At 41.4% G+C, this 21,952-nt stretch overlaps 2 protein-coding genes across 2 annotated transcripts in view; one reads left to right on the forward strand and one right to left on the reverse strand.

The window, feature by feature from the left end:
* Nucleotides 1-21,952, forward strand: part of LOC143289882 (protein SCAI-like) — a 48,070-nt gene that overhangs the window by 12,827 nt on the left and 13,291 nt on the right. Inside the window, exons 7-10 of the mRNA XM_076599089.1 lie at nucleotides 7,088-7,240; nucleotides 8,843-8,992; nucleotides 19,587-19,767; nucleotides 21,404-21,500. Of these exons, the coding sequence (XP_076455204.1) occupies nucleotides 7,088-7,240; nucleotides 8,843-8,992; nucleotides 19,587-19,767; nucleotides 21,404-21,500 (581 nt within the window). The remainder of the gene's footprint in view (nucleotides 1-7,087; nucleotides 7,241-8,842; nucleotides 8,993-19,586; nucleotides 19,768-21,403; nucleotides 21,501-21,952) is intronic.
* Nucleotides 9,699-13,753, reverse strand: LOC143289883 (uncharacterized). The gene is made up of 2 exons (XM_076599090.1): nucleotides 13,231-13,753; nucleotides 9,699-10,246 (listed from the first exon to the last, which is right to left on the reverse strand). The coding sequence occupies exons 1-2, from the start codon at nucleotides 13,544-13,546 to the stop codon at nucleotides 9,849-9,851; spliced, it is 714 nt and encodes a 237-aa protein (XP_076455205.1). The 5' UTR covers nucleotides 13,547-13,753; the 3' UTR covers nucleotides 9,699-9,848.

A 21,952-nucleotide genomic window follows, 5' to 3' on the forward strand; every position in this document is an offset into this window, starting at 1 on the left:
GAGAGAGAGAGTTTTAACCCTTTTGCTCTCAGGAAAATAAGATTTAAGTGAAATCTATTTGCCAGGGTTGTTTTTTTTTCACAAAAAACGGGTATAAATTTAAAAAAAAATTCTGTGCTCTTTGTTATCGGAGAAAGACCCATAAAAGTATATATTTTCTGAAAGGTAAATGAATAACGAATACAAAACACATGATGTTTTCCCCATTTTAGATATTTTCAGTGACATGCTGTTGTTTTTTGTCACTTTTTCAACTTGTTCATTACAAATATTAGTCAGGTAATTTGCACTAAAATATCATATTTTCTGGACAAATGGATGATATCTGCACACACAAAATTATACTAGAACAACCACAATAATTAAAAAAAAAAATAAAAATGAGACAGATACACAGTGCATTGTGACTTCTCCAAGTGATAATATGGATGTGAGGCCACGCCCCCTCAGTCTCCACCCCACCTCCTCTTCACCCCTCTCACACAGTCACTTTATCCAGGTCTCTCACATTGTGTCCTGCCAATAATTCGGTCACTCTCTGTCGTCTGCTACTGCTGTACAGCCGGCATCACTCACTGATAGTCGTATCTTGGCCACTCTCTTGATTGCTCCCTTTGTTTTTTGCGGTGTGTGTGTGTGTGTGTTTGTGAGAGTGAGTGTGTGTGTGTGTGTGTGTGTGTGTGTGTGTGTGTGTGTGTGTGTGACTTATCCACATGTCAGCGAAGTAAATTGTAGGATTGTGTAATCAGAGTCCAAGCAAAATTGTAATGTACTAGAATACTGTCTGTTATTGTTGACAATGTTAGGAGCCTGATGACTTATGAACATTAAACCATCTGGAATCCCTTTGTTTTTTTATCAAATCGTCCAATAAATGTTCATCACTGTCTTCTCCTTCGAATTTATGCTTCAATTCTTTCTGAGCATCTTTAAAGAAAGCAGTCTTGGTTGATTTAGTTTGCCACAATCACATTTCTTCACGGCGTCAGTCCAACATTTTGTTGAGCGAGCGAGTGAGGAGACGAGCCAGGCAAACACTGTGGCAGTAACCCAACTAAAACATTCAAATAAAAGACTGCCTCATGACGTAGATGGTGTTTCTGGCTGTGAATAGAATCTAGAAAGATTCCCCTAGCTAAAGCTACCAGTATTTTTGTCAGTGAGCTGAATGCAAATTAGGGAAAGTCAGAATATTTCAATGACGAGTAATCTTGTCATTGTGGCAGTGAAGTGTACATGCTTGTGCTGACGAGTTATCTCATCATATAGGCAGCCTAGAGGTTAAACTTAAAGGTTAAAAGCTAAACCAAGACATTTTTTTTTGGATGCTTCTTCCACTTCTTTATGGAAAATGAAGACATTTAAGCTTTGCTTTATTATTGTAATTATCATTATATGTATATATATGTGTGTGTGTGTGTGTATATATATATATATATATATATATAGGTCGGTCCGCGGCCACTGTGGCTGTGGTTAACAGCGCAGTCCAGACCCATAATTTGACCATTTTCAACTCGCTCGTTTCACTACCAAACTTAATTAAATGACACCAATCTTATACTGGAATAAAGTTCATTCTTTCATCTATCTTTCTGTGGTATTTGTTTTTATCATTCGAGTCAAACTGGTATGTGCCGGGCGTTCAAACACAAAGGGTGTCGCGTCGATTTTTACTGCGGTGACAGACTCCGCCGTGCTTGCCGCGCGAGCAGAATAACATGTGTGTCACTCGATCGTTTCGCGCTGCATTGTTTGGCCATGTATAAATTTAGAAACTATGTCACTGGCAAGCCAGGATTCTCAAGTTTAGATTTGCTAGAAATTTGTTGGGGTTTTCACAGAAAGTAGATCTGAAAGTCGCAGCGAAAGTGTGAGACTGATGTTTGCGACCCTATAACATACGAACCAGTGTTTCAAATCACGAGCAAATTACAAGAAAAGAAAGTTTAAACTATGCACTTTCAAGTGCAATTCATGGCTTTTCTATAAAGAAAGAGTCTCGAACGCGCTTTGGAAGAAAAACGAGTGACCGATTTCGGATCCCGCAACGCTGCTCGACCATGGCGGCGATCGAAGCCGTCTGCTCGTCATCATCGTTTGAAGAATGGAAAACACGCCAACTTACAGGTTTGTAAGCAAATTTTTTTTCAATATGTTTATTTTGAAAATAAATGTAAATCATATTTTTTATATTTTTGTGGGTTTGGATGAATCCTAGCAACTTTGCTTCAGCAGTGTTGATGTGTAACTGGGAACAGTAACGCTTCGTCAGTCACGTTATTTTTTAGCACAATTATGATCTTTTATTCAAAAATTTACCGCGATCGACAGCTGTATCTAGAAGATGAAGTGTCAGATTATTCAGTAATTTTTTGTTGTACAAACAAGGGTTTTGAGTTAGTGAGAGCGGATTGATGGTTTAATATTGTGACCGACGTCGGACAGCATGGGAACACGTGTATCTTTCCACTTCTGTTCTGATCATCAAACGCCAAGACAATTTCACGCGTCTGTGTGTGTGTGTGTGTGTGTGTGTGTGTGTGCGTGCGTGCGTGCGTGCGTGCGCGCATTAGTATGTATCTTATATACTAAGAGTGTATGCACAGAGTTAGTGTCTGTTGAACTGATGTAGCATGCATACATGAGGTTGCCTGAGTATGGATTAGTTAGTATGTGTGTGTGTGTGTGTGTGTGTGTGTGTGTGTGTGTGTGTGTGTGTGTGTAAATGATGTAAAGAATAAATAACTTATATGATTAGTAAACATGAAATAAGTTTAAGATATGTTGTTACATAAAACTTACATCAATTTAAGTGAAACCATTACAGTGGAGTAGTAATGAAATTAGTAGATCATGTATCAGTGCACATTCATCACACACTCATGCACACACACATATAAATGATATATATGCAAAAGCATCTATGAAATGAAAAAAAAAAAGTATTTTAAAGCATTAGAGCTGTCTCAAATTTCATGACTGTGTATTTCAGATGATGATCAGTATAAAGCCTTAAGGGTGACCGTTGCACACAGTGGACGAGGAAGACCACCATCAGCACCCAAGGTTCCATCCAACAACAAACCCTTGATGCAGTTAAATATGTTAAAGCATCAAGAAAACAAAACCTGGGGGGAAATGGAACATTTTCTACACAAATTGTTCCCAGAGTGTACCTTTCCACGTGTGGTGTCAATAGTTAAGGAATTCAGCAAGTGTGAAACGATCAGTGGTGCTGAATGTTTTTTACAAGAAAGGAAAGATTCATGCATCTTCCCTGGCCCCTCCTGTCAGAAGTTTGGAATTACACGTGCAGATCTTTTGAAAGGAACTGTAGAGGACTGTGAGGCTTTGCTCAGTTGTCCTATTGGTCTTGTGTCTGAAGTATGTCACTTAGCTAGGATATTGAGGATAAAGGATGCAACATTGCATAAATGACACCTGGTCAGAGATTTGCCACCAACCCAACAGCTCAAATTAAAACTGGGGAGGCTCAGAGCAGATGAGGCTCGCCTGCGTAAAAACAGAAGTAAACCAGGGGGAGAGAGTGCACTTCAAGATTTTTTAGAACTTCCTTTTGAAAGTGCAGAGGTCATCAGAGACAGCAGGAAGAAGCAAAAAACTGTCAAACAGCTACCTCCTACTTCAGACCCAGAGCCAGCATGCAGCAAAGAAAAAAAATGAGGACATTATCACACAGGAACTAAGAACAACGACAGAGGAGGTGTCATTTCTTAAAGCAAAACTGAGTGAAAAAGAAAGGGAACTGCAAATCAAGGATGCTGAAATGACTGGACTTCTGTTATGTCAAATATGCACATTTACAATTACTCTGGTGATATCTGACAGCATAGTATCATCATGATGGTAAAAAACTTGCTCATTTGTTACTAAAAACCATATACTTTGTGACTGTTTTCATTGTTATTTGCATTTCTGATAGCATTAAGTCTTCCAAAAAACTGTATTCTACATGCTTTTCTGAACATGCACATATCTGAAATGTTTTTGTAGCATGAAAACTTTCTGAGATATCAGCATTATAAGTCAGCATGTTATCACTGTGAAATCAGGCCATTCGACACTTGACAAAACTGAATATTTTGCTATTTTGAAGGCACTGTCTCTCTCTAAGCATGTTCTTGAGTAGGCCAGAAAAAATTCAGCATAAACTAGGTATTGGTGGAACCAAGTACAGCAAAGAACAATGTGGTAAGTCTTCATCTTAAAATTTTATGACAGTCTAAAAATAACAGTTTGTTAAATCTGTCAAAACGCGTCATTTTTGCACATTTTTAGACGCCGTTTTCTTAAAAACTACTGGGTATAATGCAATGAAAATTTGCATGTGAACTTAGTTTTTTATGTTCTTTCCAATGGTGCAATTAGTTTTTAGATATGTTGAATTTCAAAATTTAAGTGGTCCTACCTAATATATATATATATATGTGTGTGTGTGTGTAAAGAGAGAGAGAGAGTGAGATACACTCATACCTGTATATATATACAGTCAGTTTCTAAGTGTACATATATTTTCTGAACTTGTTCCAAGAACACAAACTGTTGAGAGAGGGTGTGTGTTTGTGTGCAAAGATGATGAAACTGTGGTGTAACGGGTGAGAAGAGAGTGTGTGTGTAAAGATGATGAAACTGTGGTGTAACGGGTGAGAAGAGAGTGTGTGTGTAAAGATGATGAAACTGTGGTGTAACGGGTGAGAAGAGAGTGTGTGTGTAAAGATGATGAAACTGTGGGGCAACGGGTGAGAAGAGAGTGTGTGTGTAGTTTCAGTAGCTCAAGGAGGTGTCACTGCGTTCGGACAAATCCATATACGCTACACCACATCTGCCAAGCAGATGCCTGACCAGCAGCGTAACCCAACGCACTTATGTTGTGTGTGTAAAGATGTTGAAATGCTGGGGCAACGGGTGAGAAGAGAGTGTGTGTATAAAGATGATGAAACTGTAGGGCAACGGGTGAGAAGAGAGTGTGTGTGTAAAGATGTTGAAACTGTGGTGTAACGGGTGAGAAGAGAGTGTGTGTGTAAAAAGATGATGAAACTGTGGTGTAACGGGTGAGAAGAGAGTGTGTGTGTAAAGATGATGAAACTGTGGGGCAACGGGTGAGAAGAGAGTGTGTGTGTAAAGATGATGAAACTGTGGGGTAACGGGTGAGAAGAGAGTGTGTGTGTATAAAGATGATGAAACTGTGGTGTAACGGGTGAGAAGAGAGTGTGTGTGTAAAGATGATGAAACTGTGGTGTAACGGGTGAGAAGAGAGTGTGTGTGTAGTTTCAGTTTCAGTAGCTCAAGGAGGTGTCACTGCGTTCGGACAAATCCATATACGCTACACCACATCTGCCAAGCAGATGCCTGACCAGCAGCGTAACCCAACGCACTTATGTTGTGTGTGTAAAGATGTTGAAATGCTGGGGCAACGGGTGAGAAGAGAGTGTGTGTATAAAGATGATGAAACTGTAGGGCAACGGGTGAGAAGAGAGTGTGTGTGTAAAGATGTTGAAACTGTGGTGTAACGGGTGAGAAGAGAGTGTGTGTGTAAAGATGATGAAACTGTGGGGCAACGGGTGAGAAGAGAGTGTGTGTGTAAAAAGATGATGAAACTGTGGTGTAACGGGTGAGAAGAGAGTGTGTGTGTAAAGATGATGAAACTGTGGGGCAACGGGTGAGAAGAGAGTGTGTGTGTATAAAGATGATGAAACTGTGGTGTAACGGGTGAGAAGAGAGTGTGTGTGTATAAAGATGATGAAACTGTGGTGTAATGGGTGAGAAGAGAGTGTGTGTGTAAAGATGATGAAACTGTGGTGTAACGGGTGAGAAGAGAGTGTGTGTGTAAAGATGATGAAACTGTGGGGCAACGGGTGAGAAGAGAGTGTGTGTGTATAAAGATGATGAAACTGTGGTGTAACGGGTGAGAAGAGAGTGTGTGTGTAAAGATGATGAAACTGTGGGGCAATGGGTGAGAAGAGAGTGTGTGTGTGTAAAGATGATGAAACTGTGGTGTAACGGGTGAGAAGAGAGTGTGTGTGTAAAGATGATGAAACTGTGGTGTAACGGGTGAGAAGAGAGTGTGTGTGTAGTTTCAGTTTCAGTAGCTCAAGGAGGCGTCACTGCGTTCGGACAAATCCATATACGCTACACCACATCTGCCAAGCAGATGCCTGACCAGCAGTGTAACCCAACGCACTTATGTTGTGTGTGTAAAGATGTTGAAATGCTGGGGCAACGGGTGAGAAGAGAGTGTGTGTATAAAGATGATGAAACTGTAGTGCAACGGGTGAGAAGAGAGTGTGTGTGTAAAGATGTTGAAACTGTGGTGTAACGGGTGAGAAGAGAGTGTGTGTGTAAAAAGATGATGAAACTGTGGTGTAACGGGTGAGAAGAGAGTGTGTGTGTAAAGATTATGAAACTGTGGGGCAACGGGTGAGAAGAGAGTGTGTGTGTATAAAGATGATGAAACTGTGGTGTAATGGGTGAGAAGAGAGTGTGTGTGTAGTTTCAGTTTCAGTAGCTCAAGGAGGCGTCACTGCGTTCGGACAAATCCATATACGCTACACCACATCTGCCAAGCAGATGCCTGACCAGCAGCGTAATCCAACGCGCTTATGTTGTGTGTGTAAAGATGTTGAAATGCTGGGGCAACGGGTGAGAAGAGAGTCTGTGTGTATAAAGATGATGAAACTGTGGTGTAACGGGTTAGAAGAGAGTGTGTGTATAAAGATGATGAAACTGTGGTGTAACGGGTGAGAAGAGAGTGTGTGTGTATAAAGATGATGAAACTGTGGTGTAACGGGTGAGAAGAGAGTGTGTGTGTAAAGATGATGAAACTGTGGTGTAACGGGTGAGAAGAGAGTGTGTGTGTATAAAGATGATGAAACTGTGGGGCAACGGGTGAGAAGAGAGTGTGTGTGTATAAAGATGATGAAACTGTGGGGCAACGGGTGAGAAGAGAGTGTGTGTATAAAGATGTTGAAATGCTGGGGCAATGGGAGAGATGAGTGTGTGTGTAAAGTTTGATGGAACGATTGGGTGACGGGGTGGAGATGTGTTGCCATGGTGACCATTGCAGGCGGACAACATCATCAACGTGGTGGACATGGACTCCTCCATGATCGTGCTGTCGCACCGCCTGACCCCCATGAACACTGCCCCCCTGGAGAAAGGTGCCCCCGTATATCTCACCCTGCAGGAGATCCTCATCGTCGGTAACTGCCATGAACAGGTGCGCTCGGTGTGTGTGTGTGTGTGGTAAGGGTGGAGGGATGGGGTTGTGGGCTGGCGGAGTGATTGGCACTTGCAGTTGTGTTCTTTATTTATTTTGCTCTACATTTTTCTCTAACATTCCTTTGTGTGTGTGTGTGTGTGTGCATATGCTCACACCTAAAAAATCAGTCACTGATTTCTGTTTTTTGATTAATTTTGCTCCACAAATTTTCCTGTAACCTTGCTTTTTTTCTTTCTTCCCCCCCCCCCCCACCTTTTTTTGTGTGTGTGTGTTTCATAATATGGTCACGATCAAGTTTGGCATGTTTTTTGTTGAACTCTGTTGTAATTCTCCGTGCTTCAGTAGGAGTGAAAGGTTTATTAAACTTGTGGGGTAGTGTAATGTGTTGTACTTTTTTCTCAGTATTTTATTTATTTCATTTTATTTTATTTTTTTGTCGTTGTTTTGCATAACTTCTTCATTTGGCAGCTTGCCTGATAAGTTGGTTATTGTGGGATTCGTTCAGCATATGATAGGCCTAGCCACTTTTGTTGTGAAGAATCTGAGCAGTGAAGTCATGGAAAAGACGGGAATAGGTTAACAGTTAAAATGTCGTACAAAAAGGTGCTTAGACCTAAGTGAAATGCAGATCAAATATGGCTAAGACGCAAACCATCTGCAAAAAAGCTCTGGTTCAAAAGCTCTGCAAATTTTTTGTTTTAAATTTTGAAATATATATATATATATATATATATATATGTATATAATTTTGATCAACATATGCAGGTTACACACATAGGTTTGAGACCATGTTTTGGCACAGTGGTGGGTTCTTGGGAAAGGCACTTTGCTTGGGGAAGGTTAAATTGGCAGAAGGAGAGGATTGGGCCCCGTCTTCCTATGCCGAGCCCTGAACACGGTGGATGTGAATTCACTGCCTTGATGGCCATAAAAGTCTGTGGGACCCAGAACTCTTTCACTGCCAAGTTACTGTGTGAAAAACACTCCCCAACGTCAGTTATTTTAGACTCGAAGCTCTCAGTCACAGGCTTCAGCTTATGTGAAAACAACACAATGGACTTGTTTACTCAGTTCAAACTAAGTCAGGGGGTGAAGATTAGTCATTGTTCTATTGCCTGGGAAACTGGATGCAGCTGTCATGCTTTGTTCCAGTGTGAAAAAATTAATGATCCTTTTAACTAGACCCCTTAACTCTTTCATTGCCATTGGCAACTTTAGTTGACATTGAGCGATCATGTTGATAAGACCATTTTTCACATTGTAACAAAGCTTGACAGCTGCAGCCAGCTTCTCCGCCTGTAGAACAATGACTAAGCTTTGCCCCCTCTGAGTTTGAAGTGAACAAGTCCATGTTCTTGTTTTAACAGTAACCGAAGCCTGTGACTGAGAGCATCATATCTAAAAAAAAATTTGGCGCTGGGGAGTGTTTTTCACACAGAAACTTGGCAGTGAAAGAGTTAATGTTGACTTAAGTCACCTATGGCAGTGCACTGTCTAGTCAACTAAAGTCGCCTGGTCAACCTTCAGTACAAATAGTCAGATTCTGGGGTGGGCGTGTCTGCCGCGGCCATCAGTGAGGGCTGTGACTGTGTTGTGCAGGTGAAGTTCAGCGAGCTGACGCTGGACATGTTCCGCATGCTGCAGACCTTGGAGCGTGAGCCACAAGACGACCTGACCACGCAGATCTTCGACACCTCCCCTGCCCCCGGGAGACAGCCCCTACAGCACATAGGGCAGCAGTCCTCCTTGGTCAGTCTCTCTCTAGTGTGGTGTGTGGGGAAGAGTGAGGGGGGGAGGAGAGGGTGGTGTAGTACGGTGTGGTGTGGTGTATGCTTCTCCTTCAGTTGAGATGATAAACTGAGGTCCTGTGTGCAGCACGCAAAAGAACCCATGACAAGAAAAGGGTTGTTCCTGGCAAAATTGTATAGAAAAATCCACTTTGACAGTAAAACAAATACCCTTGCAGATAGAAAAATGAAAAGGAAAGATAAAGCAAGGAGTAGGCTGCTACAGTGTGGTGATATGCTCTCCTTGGGGAGAGCTGCCCAAGAATTTCATACACAGAAATCTGTTGTGACAAAAAAGTAATACTGTACGAAACGATACAATACAATACAATACGATGCGATACAATACTAAAGTCCACACTGATGACAGTGTCTGCTTCGTGTGAGCCTGAACTGAGCAACATGCTGACAAAACTGGATGCATCTCTCCAGCTGTATGTTCCACCTCCCATTGGGCTTTATGCTTATGTGAGAACACTTCAGTACCTACAGAGGCACCACATGCACAATCACATGTACAAACACACATGTTTACAGATAAAAGAAACACAGATGGTTGACATTCACCTACAGACACACACACACACATATGCACACACTCACACACACACACACACACACACACACACACACACACACACACACAGCATCATGGGAAAATCAGTATGTTTTGCTCTGCATGTTTAATAAGGTTCAAGCAATTGATTAGATGACTCGACCAACACAAAAAATAGCTTCGGCTGTTTTCATGCCAAGAGTGTAAGCAAGAAAGTCATGACCCGAGACTGTCAAAAATCTTCTTGCCATCAGACACTGAGTCAGTCAGCAGCTACAAGCACGCCAGAGAAAGTGGTTAATCCACCGGTTTCGAGGTGTGTGTCTCCGCCGATATGTCTGACGTAAGCCTGCTCTCCAGCGTCGAGATGAGTCGTGACAAAGCCGTTTCCCCTGTCCCAAAGGTCGCCTTTACCATCCGCTGTCAGCATGACCAGCTGTGTGGAGCTTTTGAAGATGCCCAGCACGATATATCCATGTGTGTTTGAAGAACGCAGACTGGCATAGAAGGTGTACACCCCGGCATAAGGAGCGGTGAAGATACCGGTGCTGGGGGAGAATCTGTTGCCGATGTTTGTGACAACGGTATCATACTTCAGTGTGCCGCTTTTGCCGACACTTATGTATGTTTGAGATTTGGAGTAGCGTGCACTGAAGGCCACTGGGAGAGAGAGAAAAAAAAAAGAAAACATGTTATTTTCAACAAAATTCGCACTTCTTAACTGATTTGGGCTGGTTTATTTACTTGATGCTGGATGGGTGCAACACAATACAATACAATACAATACACAAACTTTATTGTCTATACTTTGGTACAGAGATTTTCTTTTTGGCAGCAGCACATGTCCAACATAAGAAGAAAACAACAAACAAATAAAATGAATAAAAAATAAAAAGATAAATTAAATGGCACCAAATGGAAATAGCTATATACAAATATACAGATTACTGAAATTTACGTGCCTCTCCATTTCAGTCAGCCAAACCGCATTGCACATCTAACCCCCCCCCCCCCCCCCTACACACACACCACGCGTACTCACACGCACACATACACTCTCTCTCATCCCCTCTCTCTGTGTCTCTCTCTTCACAAGAAATGCAACTACAAAGATCATCGTTCATTTAAAAATCAAATATCACCAGAGTAAGACAAGAATTAAGCCAAAGAGCAGCACTTCCACAGTTCACATTAAGCATCACAGAAGAACAACTTTCATTCATTCATACTAATCAAAAGCCCTAGCACAACTTCTTCACCACCACCCCCCACCACCCACACCCCCATATCCCACACTCCCCCTCCTTTGGAAAAATACCTACAAGCCTAAGCATAATCGCCCCCCACCCCCCACACCCAAACCACCCCTCACCCCCTACACACACACACACACACACACACACACACCTTTCATCCTTCCATTAACCTTACAAGCACCACCTGAGTTCACTCATAAATGTAACAACCTGTCATAACTGCACCACAAATCAAAGTTTTAAACATATCACAAATACATAAATAAATAAGTAGGTCACACACACACACACACACACACACACACACACACACACATGTACATGTTCCCACCCACATACACACACACAATGTATAAATACATATACATGCACACACACACATACACATACATACACACACACACACACACACACCACAAATATACATACACATACATACATATATATATTTTTTTTATACATATACACATATGTACACACACATACACACATATGCCTACACACATACCTACGTACATATACACACACACATATATATACACATATATAGACATATCACATACATATACATATATACACATGTAACACACACACACAGTCAACAGGCTAAAATAACAAACCAAAAAGCTGCACTTCCATAGATCACTAAAATTTAAGTGGCAACACAGTAAAACAGCAAATAGTTCAAGCATGAGACTTTCATTCTGAGGGTCCTGGGTTCAAATCCCAGCCATAGTGCCTGGTGGGTCAAGGGTGGAATTTTTCTGATCTCCCACATCAAAGTATGTGCCGACCTGCTAGTGCCTGAACCCCTTTGTGTGTATACTCATGCAGAAGATCAAATATGCACGTTAAAGATTCTGTAATCCATGTCAGTCTTCAGTTATCATGGAGACACAAACTTGCCCAGTGTGTAACACCTTAGAATGGAATATGGCTGCCTACACAGGGGGATTATAATGGTTTTACATGTAAAGCCCATTTGTAGATATGAATGAACATGGGAGTTGCAGCTCACTACTGCAGAAAGAAAGAAAATAATGAAAATTGATGCTCAGATTATCTGGACTGCGTGATGCTGCTTCAGTTTATACCAATAATTATGGTCTGGTCTTTGACTCATGTGCACACACAAAGTGAGTCTGTGTGATTACCTTGTTGTGGTTGTGTGTATGTGTGTGTGTGTGAAACTTTTGTATTGGCGTTTTCTCAGCAACCACCACTGGTAGAGAAATCGAACCTCAAATGTTGGTAGATATTGATGAAAGCCGTGTTTCTTCAGATCAAATTGTATTCAACATAATTTTGCAATGAGCAGTGTACCTAACTTTAATTTGACAGTGAAATTATATGAACTGTTGTTCTGAAGAAAACACAGTTATCATATAATAGAACAACTACTACTATTCTGTGATGAGCATTATATAAACTGGATATTACATATATTATAAAAGAACTTTCACTGAATACAAATAGTATTCCACAGTCACATCATTCTGCAATGAGTGCTGTCTTAACATTATTGTTGTGTTAAAAAAAATCCTGTTTGATGTTCTTAGTTTTTTTTTGGTGGTTGTTTTTTTAGTGCAGAGAGGATAACATGCACTCTTGTCCATTTAGGACCCAGTTGGTATTGACCGATTCATGTTTTTATTACATAGATTATTTTTATTTCTTCATCTTTGTGTAATTGTTACTACTTGTCCCAAAAGTAATTTTGATTGTAAATTTAGTTGGAATCATGTGTAAGTCAGGGAAGGCTTTGTTTCTTACCATATTTATTTATTCCTTTTTTTTTTATACCTATTTAATAAAAGCTTCTTTTTTTTCTTGGTTGTCATTTGACATGTTTTGTCTAAGCTCTTTCGTACAGAAAAAAAAAAAGAAAGAAAGAGAGAGAAAAAAGAAAGATTAAATGAATGTTAGAAAGAAAGAGAAGTTGTAAACAGTGCAGTGCCTGCATCAACAAAATATCAACAGTACAGTACCTTGAACACTTTAAAAAAAAAAAAAAATAAAAAAGTAAGAAGAAGAAAAACAACAGTCTACCATGCAAGACTGAGTTTAAAATTGAAATGGCACTTGGAACAAAACACTTGTTATGCACATTTTTGCATGTTGTAGGCACACATTGAGAACCACCAGATCTGATGAAGCTGAGAGCAGTTGTGAATTTTTTTTCTCAGAAGTTTAGTTATATAACCATTGATAAACAAATATAATTGACAACACAATAGGATAGAAAAAAAATGCAACACTTTCATAACAATGAAAAAAAAAGATGGAAAATGAAAGCAACAAAATAATTAGACTGATTTCAAGGAAATAGTGTACAACCCTACCTTGTTTGAGGGTAAACTCCTACCTTGTTTGAGCGCAGAATCTTACCTTGTTTGGGTTTTGTTGCATTGTTGAGCACCATCAGACCTGCAGCGTTCCGTTCCACGGTGCTTTCCATCGCTTTCAGTTTTCTGGTCAGTCTCTGCAGTTGATCGGTCAGCTCTTGCAGCTTGCTCTCTTGCTGTTGCAGCTGGCTGGCTTGCTGTTGCAGCTGATTTTCATACTGTTGCAGCTGAAGAGCTTGGTTTACAACCAAACCCACCAGACACTGACCTCCATCATTAGTAGATCTCTCAGCAAAGCCTGTGTCAGAAAGAAGACAAAGACACAAAAGGAACGCAAACATGGTATTGGCAACCATCATGATTCAGATTGAAACGCTGGAAATGTCTCTGTCGACTGTGAGCTTCTACATCAAGATATAAACAGGGTGCCTGTAAGTTGTGGGGCTTGTAGCATAACCTGTTCTTTGTTTAGCTGGACTTGGAAATGTGAGCCGCTGTATCAGGATGTAGACAGGATGCCTGCTGGGTGTGGGGCCTGTAGCATAACCCGGAGAGCGCGATGAGCCATGATTGATCGTTTGCTGACAGGGATTCTGGTGAAAACGGCTTTGTTATTTTGACACTTGGGCATGCTGGCTTGCTTGTTGTTCATTCAGTTTTGTATCTTCAGCTACAAAAACTGGGGGGTGGGTGATGGGGGTGGGGAGGGGTGGTAAAGTGGGTTAGGCATGGATCTATTGTGATTTCTTGACCAAATCAAGCTAGAAAACTGGAAATTATTTTGATTTAAAGCATTCTTGTTGCTTTTGAAAGCGACATGAGCTAAAAGAAAACATTTATTTCTGTTTTTGCCTGTGATTGCATAAAGTATTGTAGATGTGCGCGTGCGTGGTGTTGCTGGGCGTGTCTCAAACAAATAATAAAATGCTTATAATTTCATTGTTTCAGTTATATTCATATCATGATTCTACAGCCAGAACATTTTTTGTACAGTTTAATGCCAATTTTGAGATTTTGACTCTGTAAAAGATGTGAAAATACCTATAAACATTGTGGTTGACGTTTTTGGAAAACAAGTGTGCAAAATTTGTTGATTATATCCTGTGGAATATCTCCAACTACATACAAGGTACAGCCTTTTTCTTACTTTTATCAGATTCTTCATCCACTCTACTTTCCAAAATTGTATAGGTTTACCTATTTATTCTTACTGGTAAGCATACAAATGCCCCAAATCAGAGCACAGGTATCGGAGGCAAACTATCCCTTTGTTTTAAGCATGATTTCTGTATGTTTTATTATATCCAGCACTTTGAGGGATAACCTGTTCTTTATTTCGCTAGCCTAGCACTTGGGAATATGATGTACATGTGGCATACAAACAGAAACAGGATTATATGTTGGAAGCCATGATTTCTGTTGACAGTCCCAGACAGAAACCCTGAGAGAGAGAGAGAGAGAGAGAGAGAGAGAAACTCTTATTAGCAGGTTCTGTTTTGTGTGTTCTCTTTGTCCTGCCGGCCTTGCGGACAGTGTTCTTCATGCATTTTATCATCATGCACATGTGTGTGTGTGTCAGTCTGTGTGTTTGTTTGCATGAACTGTGGGGGAGTGTGTGTGAGTTTTTTGTGTACATGTGTATGTCAACTTAAGGGCTCAGACGTGTTTTTGATGTGTTACAGACCTGATATTTCCATGATTTTGTCTTATTCTGTGATGATGTACGCATGCTGAAGAATACAATGATACATATACATGCGTTTACATTCAGTTTTATATGCTTCCACTTTATGTAATGTTATATGTGTGTTCATGTTGCATTCGCACCTGTGTGTGTGTGTGTGTGTGTGTGTTTTGTTTTAAAAAGAAGGGGGATATGAGAAAAGAGGGATGGCTCACTGCATTGTCGTACACTTAGGGAGGATCATGTGCAGTGTGCAAAATGTCTTGTTTATAACCAAGCTATCTACAACAGGGAAAGATTCTATGTGACTCCTACCAGGCCAACAGACTCCTGCTGACTACCCAGTCTATTTTTTTCCACTAAGTCAATCAGTGGGCAGCGTCTCAGTTCCCACTACAGTTAGTCATTGGCCAGTATCTATTTTTCCACAACAGTCAGTCAGTGGCCAGTATCTATTTTTCCACAACAGTCAGTCAGTGGCCAGTATCTATTTTTCCACAACAGTCAGTCAGTGGGCAGTATCTATTTTTCCACAACAGTCAGTCAGTGGCCAGTATCTATTTTTCCACAACAGTCAGTCAGTGGCCAGTATCTATTTTTCCACAACAGTCAGTCAGTGGCCAGTATCTATTTTTCCACAACAGTCAGTCAGTGGGCAGTGTCTATTTTTCCACAACAGTCAGTCAGTGGGCAGTGTCTATTTTTCCACAACAGTCAGTCAGTGGGCAGTGTCTATTTTTCCACAACAGTCAGTCAGTGGGCAGTATCTATTTTTCCACAACAGTCAGTCAGTGGGCAGTGTCTATTTTTCCACAACAGTCAGTGGGCAGTGTCTATTTTTCCACAACAGTCAGTCAGTGGGCAGTGTCTATTTTTCCACAACAGTCTGTGGGCAGTGTCTATTTTTCCACCACAGTATTTCAGTGGGCAGTGTCCATTTTTCCACCACAGTATTTCAGTGGGGAGTGTCTATTTTTTCCACTACAGTATTTCAGTGGTGTTGCAAATCTGCTGGAGAGTTACCCGTCGTCTTCTGTGGCCATTGAGCAGGGGCAGTTTTTATTCATATGATTTGACACATGGCAGTACAGTTGTTCGTTGTTTTGAATGACTCACTTTCTCTCTTTCCACTCCCCTGCTATCATAGCAGCAGCAGTAGCTGGGGGATATCCTGTTTTGTGTTTGGTGTCAGCGAGATGACAGCCTGAGATCAACTGATAACACGTGACAGTCTGCCTGTTGACAAGAGCATCGTACAGTGCATGAGTGGACTGAGGGACTCAGCACATATCTGTGTTTGGTTGTAATCATGCATCACCACATGATTACATCCCTATCTTTCTTTAGTTTCTCTCTCTTGCTCTGTCTGTCTGTCTGTCTCTCTTTAGTTTCTCACTCTCTCTTTCTCTCTCTCTCTTTCTCTCTCTCAGCCTGTCGGCAAAAGCATACAATGCTTGAATGAACTGCACACATCTGTGTTAGTTGTTATCATGCATCACCACATGATCACATCTCTCTCAGTCTCTCTCTTTAGTGTCTCTCTGTCTCTCTTTAGTTTCACTCTGTCTCTCTCTCTCTCTCTCTCTGTCTCTGTCTCAGTCTCTTTCTCTGTCTCTTTCTGTCTGTCTCTCTTTCTCTTTCTCTATGATGGCCTAGAGGTAACGCGTCCACCTAGGAAGCGAGAGAATCTGAGCACGCTGGTTCAAATCATGGCTTAGCCACTGATATTTTCTCCCTTTCCGTTAGACCTTGAGTGGTGGTCTGGACGCTAGTCATTCGGATGAGACAATAAACCGAGGTCCCATGTGCAGCATATACTTAGTGCACGTAAAAGAACCCACGGCAACAAAAGGGTTGTTCCTGGCAATATTCTGTAGAAAAATCCACTTCAGTAGGAAAAAGAAATAAAACTGCAAAAAGGAAAAAAATACAAAAAAATGGGTGGCACTATCTATCTGTTTGTCTATCGTGCTAACTTTTTCGCTGGTTTTGCAGCAAGCGGCCTGCTAACTGCTGGTGAGGCATTGCTGCCTGCTGTGGGCGTCTGTGTCTTTGCTGTGGGGAGGGTGATGATTGTGGGGGGGGGAGGAGATCCTGGTTGGGAAGGTGGGGGACCCTTGCTGTGGAGCCTGGGGTGCAGGCAACTCTGCATATGCACGTGCACAAAAACACACACACAAAATACACAACATGTATCTAACTCTTGAACACACACACTCACACGCACACACACACCTCACACTTAAACACACACACACAAACACACATCACACACACACACACACACACACACACACATCACACAGACACACACACAGACACACACACACACACACACACACAACAACAACAACAACAGCAGCAGCAGCAGCAGCAACAGCAACAGCAACAACAACAACATGGCTGTCCAGACGGTAAAGACAGATTCAGTTATTACTGTTTTGATTCAGAGAGGGAGAGAGAGACATGTATTACTGTAGAAACACATGGGGGCATTCTTCCCTTGCACACATCAAGCATGCCTGACACGAAACAAACAGTGGGGCTATTTGTTGCCATGCACGTTTGAAGGGCACACCGAGGTTGCCTCTTTCATTGTTCAAAGGTTCACTGGAGCTCTTCACATTCAGGAGAGATGGAGACTAACACATTTTAACCCTTTCGCTGCCAGGAAAATAAGATTTAAGTGAAATCTGTTTGTCAGGGTTTTTTCACAAAAAGGGGGTATAGATTTTTTTTAAAATTCTGTGCTCTTTGTTATTGGAGAAAGACCCATAAAAGTATATATTTTCTGAAAGGTAAATGAATAAAGAACACAAAACACATAATGTTTTCCCATTTTATATATTTTTAGTGACATGCTGTTGTTTTGAAATCAGTGTTTTGTTTTTTGTCACATTTTCAACTTGCTCATTGCAAACATTAGTCAGGTAATTTGCACTAAAATATCATATTTTCTGGACAAATGGATATATGCACACACAAAATCATACTAGAACAACCACAATATATTTTTTTTTTTAAAGAGACAGATACACAATGCATTGTCACTTCTCCAAGTGATAATATGGATGTGGGGCCACGCCCCCTCAGTCTCCACCCCCCCCCCCCCTCTTCACCCCTCTTACATGATCACTTGATCCAGTTCTCATCAGACCGCGTTGGCTGAGTGCCAAGAAAATCGCCTACACTGTCTTGCTAATAATTTGGTTAGTTTGTCACACTGATTGTCGTATCTTGGCCACTCTCTTGATTACTCCCTTTATTTTCTATCAAATCGTCCTATAAATGTTCATCACTGTCTTCTCCTTCGAATTTACGCTTCAATTCTTTCTGAACATCAGCTAAAGAAAGCAATCTTCGTTGATTTAGTTCGCCACGATCGCATTTCTTGAGCACGGCGTCAGTCCGACATTTTGTTGTGCGAGCGAGGTAAGGAGCTAGGCAAAACACTGCGACAGTGACCCAACCAAAACGTTCAAATAAAGGACTTCCTCATGACGTAGATGGGGGTTCTAGCCATGAATAGAATCCAGAAAGATTCCCCAAGCTAAAGCGACTAGCATTTTTGTCAACGAACTGAATGCAAACCAGGGAAAAGTCAGAATATTTCGATGACGAGTTATCTCGTCATTGTGGCAGCGAAGCGTACATGCTTGCGATGATGAGTTATCTCGTCATATAGGCAGCCTAGGGGTTAAAAAAGATAGATTAGCAATTATTAATATGAGTAGGGTATGCAGATGATTGAGTCAATCTTTGACTCTGGCAGGAAAAGGCCTTGATTGTGAAGCCATGATTTTTAGTTATCTTCAGAAAAAAGAAGAAGAAAAAAAAAGTTTATTTCTATTGTGCCTTTCATTACAATACAGCAATGCTCAAGGCACATCACACACACACACACACATACACATACACACACACACACACACACACACACACACACACACATGTATACATACATACATACACACACACATACATATACATACATACTCTTGTATATACATGCGCACACATATATACATGCATATACATATCACACTGTCACTGTGTGCATGAAAAATCCAGTTGCAGGTGACAGTGTAAGCTACATTCAGAAGATGGACAAATCACATGACAGTCGCTGAAAACAGACAACATTGATTATCTTTCTTTCACAGATCTTGTAGTTTCAATGATTTTAATGGACTGGTGAAGCATGCCTGGCTTGAAATGGGTAAACTTCATTTCATTCAAATGCGCTTTGACATGAATGAAATTTTGACCGATGCAATTATTTGTGTGTGTGTGTGTGTGTGTGTACAGTTTCAGTTTCTCCAGGGAGGCATCACTGTGTTGTGAAAGACCCATATACTCAACACCACATCTGCTAGGCAGATGCCTGACAGTAGCATAAGCCAACATGCTGGTCAGGCCTTGAGTGCATGCATATATATTAGTGTACCTATCGGAGTGGGTTTATTCTACAGAACTTTGCTAGAGGACAACACTGTTGTTGCCATGGGTTCTTTTTCAGCGGGCCATGCCAAGTGTGTGTTTCACATGGGACCCCGGTTTATCATCTCACCCGAATGAGTGGATGCTTAGTTTGCTTTTCCAGTCACTTGGGAGAAAGGGTGAGAGTGGGAATGGAACCCAAACCCTCACCCTCACGGACACTATATTGGCAGATAAACTTTTTCAACCATTTGTCCTAACCACTCTGTGTGCAGGAGAATGGAGACCGAAACAACGCCCGTGACAACCCCCACAAGTACCTTCTATACAAGCCCACCTTCGGTCAGCTGAACACCTTCCTTGCTTCTGCCTTCAAAGAACTGCCGCCCAACGGTGCTATGCTTCTCTACATCTCCGCTGACGGGTGCCATGGCAACCAGAAACACACGGACGATGGTGAGCTTTGTCAGTTTGTGTGTTTACCATGATCAAATGTGTGTGTGTGTGGGTCAAGTATTGAACTAGGTGTGAGAGGTGGCACTGACTGGCAGTCAGAAATGAGTTTTCCATTCACAGATTCAGGGTGCATGCCCTGCTAAGACACAGGAGTCAGATTTGGCTGGAAATTAATAGGTATTCCTGGATTGGATTTTGAGCAGCTGATTGATTGATATGGGTACTTATACAGCGCATTGTCATCGGTCAAACAACAAGCTCTGAGCGCTTTACATGAACATGGAGTCACCTGCGATGTGCAATACTGCCCGCTGCCAGCTGACTGAGAGCTGCCTTTTACTTAGGCACTCATCGTTTGTTTCCTGTGTCGTTCAGTCAGGCCTCTGGCATGAACACACACACACACACACACACACACACACAAGATTCAGGTATTTAATTTCCTTTCACCCCTATAGGGGTATGGAGCATTACAAACAAAAGAACAAAACAAACATGAAATACAACTGATAATTAACTCAACTGCATTAACAACACTCGTGTAGTGAATATAACGCCAGATTCTCAGAATGCATACACATGTTCAAAGCATTCTGAAACATGAATATTTTGAATGAAATAACAATAGAACCACCTCTTACTTTAGTATTCTCGCCAAAATAGTTCTTACTTTGAAGCTGGGCTTATTGTTTTCAGTGCAGAGTAATACTCTTTCTAACAGATGTTTGCCATTTGATAAATTTTCAAACTGAAGACAAAAGTTTTCTTGAACGAACACACACACACACACACACACACACACACACACACACACACACACACACACACACACACACACACTCACAGAGAAACTTACACAAGGACTTTCTTCTGACACACAAAGTCTGTAAACTTCTATATTTCACCCCCACCCACCCCCTCCACCCCCTTCCAAAAAAAGTTGCTGTTTTTTTTCTGTTGCTCTCTGTCCTGCAGCAGAGGATGGGGTGGGGGAAGTTTTTTTTTTTTTTTTTTTTTTTTTTTTTTAAACACAGAAACTTCTCTTTTTTTCATACAATCTCCCTCGTCTCCTTTTCATGGTAAACAGTAGGATGAAATAAATCTCTGTCTTTTGTATCCGTGTCCTGTTTGTTGTTGTTGTTGTTTTGTTGTTTTTTTCTCTTCGTAAATGATAGTTAGGCAGTGTGGAGAAAGAATTATGAGGATTTATGTGTATGTGTTTGTAGGTGCATGGGAGCAGCCTTGTGGAAGAATGTGTGTGTGTGTGTGTGTGTGTGTGTGCATGCGCATGGGTACCTGTCTGTCTGCAGCCCCTTGTAAGAAAGGAATGTGTGTGTGTGTTTGGGCAAGTGTGTGCATGTATGTGTGTGCATTTATATACATGAGTGTGTGTGCATGTTCGTGAGAAAAAACAGGCAAAGAGAGGAAGAAAGAGAATCCTTCATACAGAGGTGCATACAGAGTATAAAATTATCATGTGCTGTGTGCACGGTGTATGTGTGTGCGTGTGTGTGAGAGTCCGTTTGTCTGTGAGTGTCTGAGCGTGTGTGTGTGTGTGTTCATGTATGTGTTTGTGTCTCTGTGTGTGTGTATGTACATGTGTGTGTACATATGTGTGTGTGTGTGTGTGTGACAGCGGCCTATGACCTGGGAGGTGTGATCACCAACAGCCGGAGAGAGGGGGAAGAAAGCAGCAAGTCTAAACGTGCCGGCCATCTGAAGGAGATCCACTGGTGAGTGGTGGGCTGCTGCCAGCCACATCGGTCACAGCATGTGGCATGAAACGCCACATCATACATCACAGCATATTAACGGTTGATTGAGAGCTGCCTACAGGCGCTTATCATTTGTTTCCTCTGTCATTCAGTCAGACTTTGGTCACACATGCATGCCAACAGACACACACACACACACGCACACACACACACACACACACACACACACACACACATACACATGCACAGTCTTTCACACCACACACAGATATCTAGCTATCAATCTCTCTCTCTCTCTTCCTAAAAACATCATGCCCTTTTTGTGAAATGTATGCGTTGTCTATTCCTTTGCATACACTAACGTGTTTCATCTTATTTTCAACCTTCTGTGATTTTCATGTATTACATGCACGCTATTGATTGGATGTTATTGCCTGCCACATCAGCATCAGATTTCTCATTACTATTGT

This window comes from Babylonia areolata, chromosome 14 (assembly GCF_041734735.1).
Source record: "Babylonia areolata isolate BAREFJ2019XMU chromosome 14, ASM4173473v1, whole genome shotgun sequence".
NCBI lineage: Eukaryota > Metazoa > Mollusca > Gastropoda > Neogastropoda > Buccinidae > Babylonia > Babylonia areolata.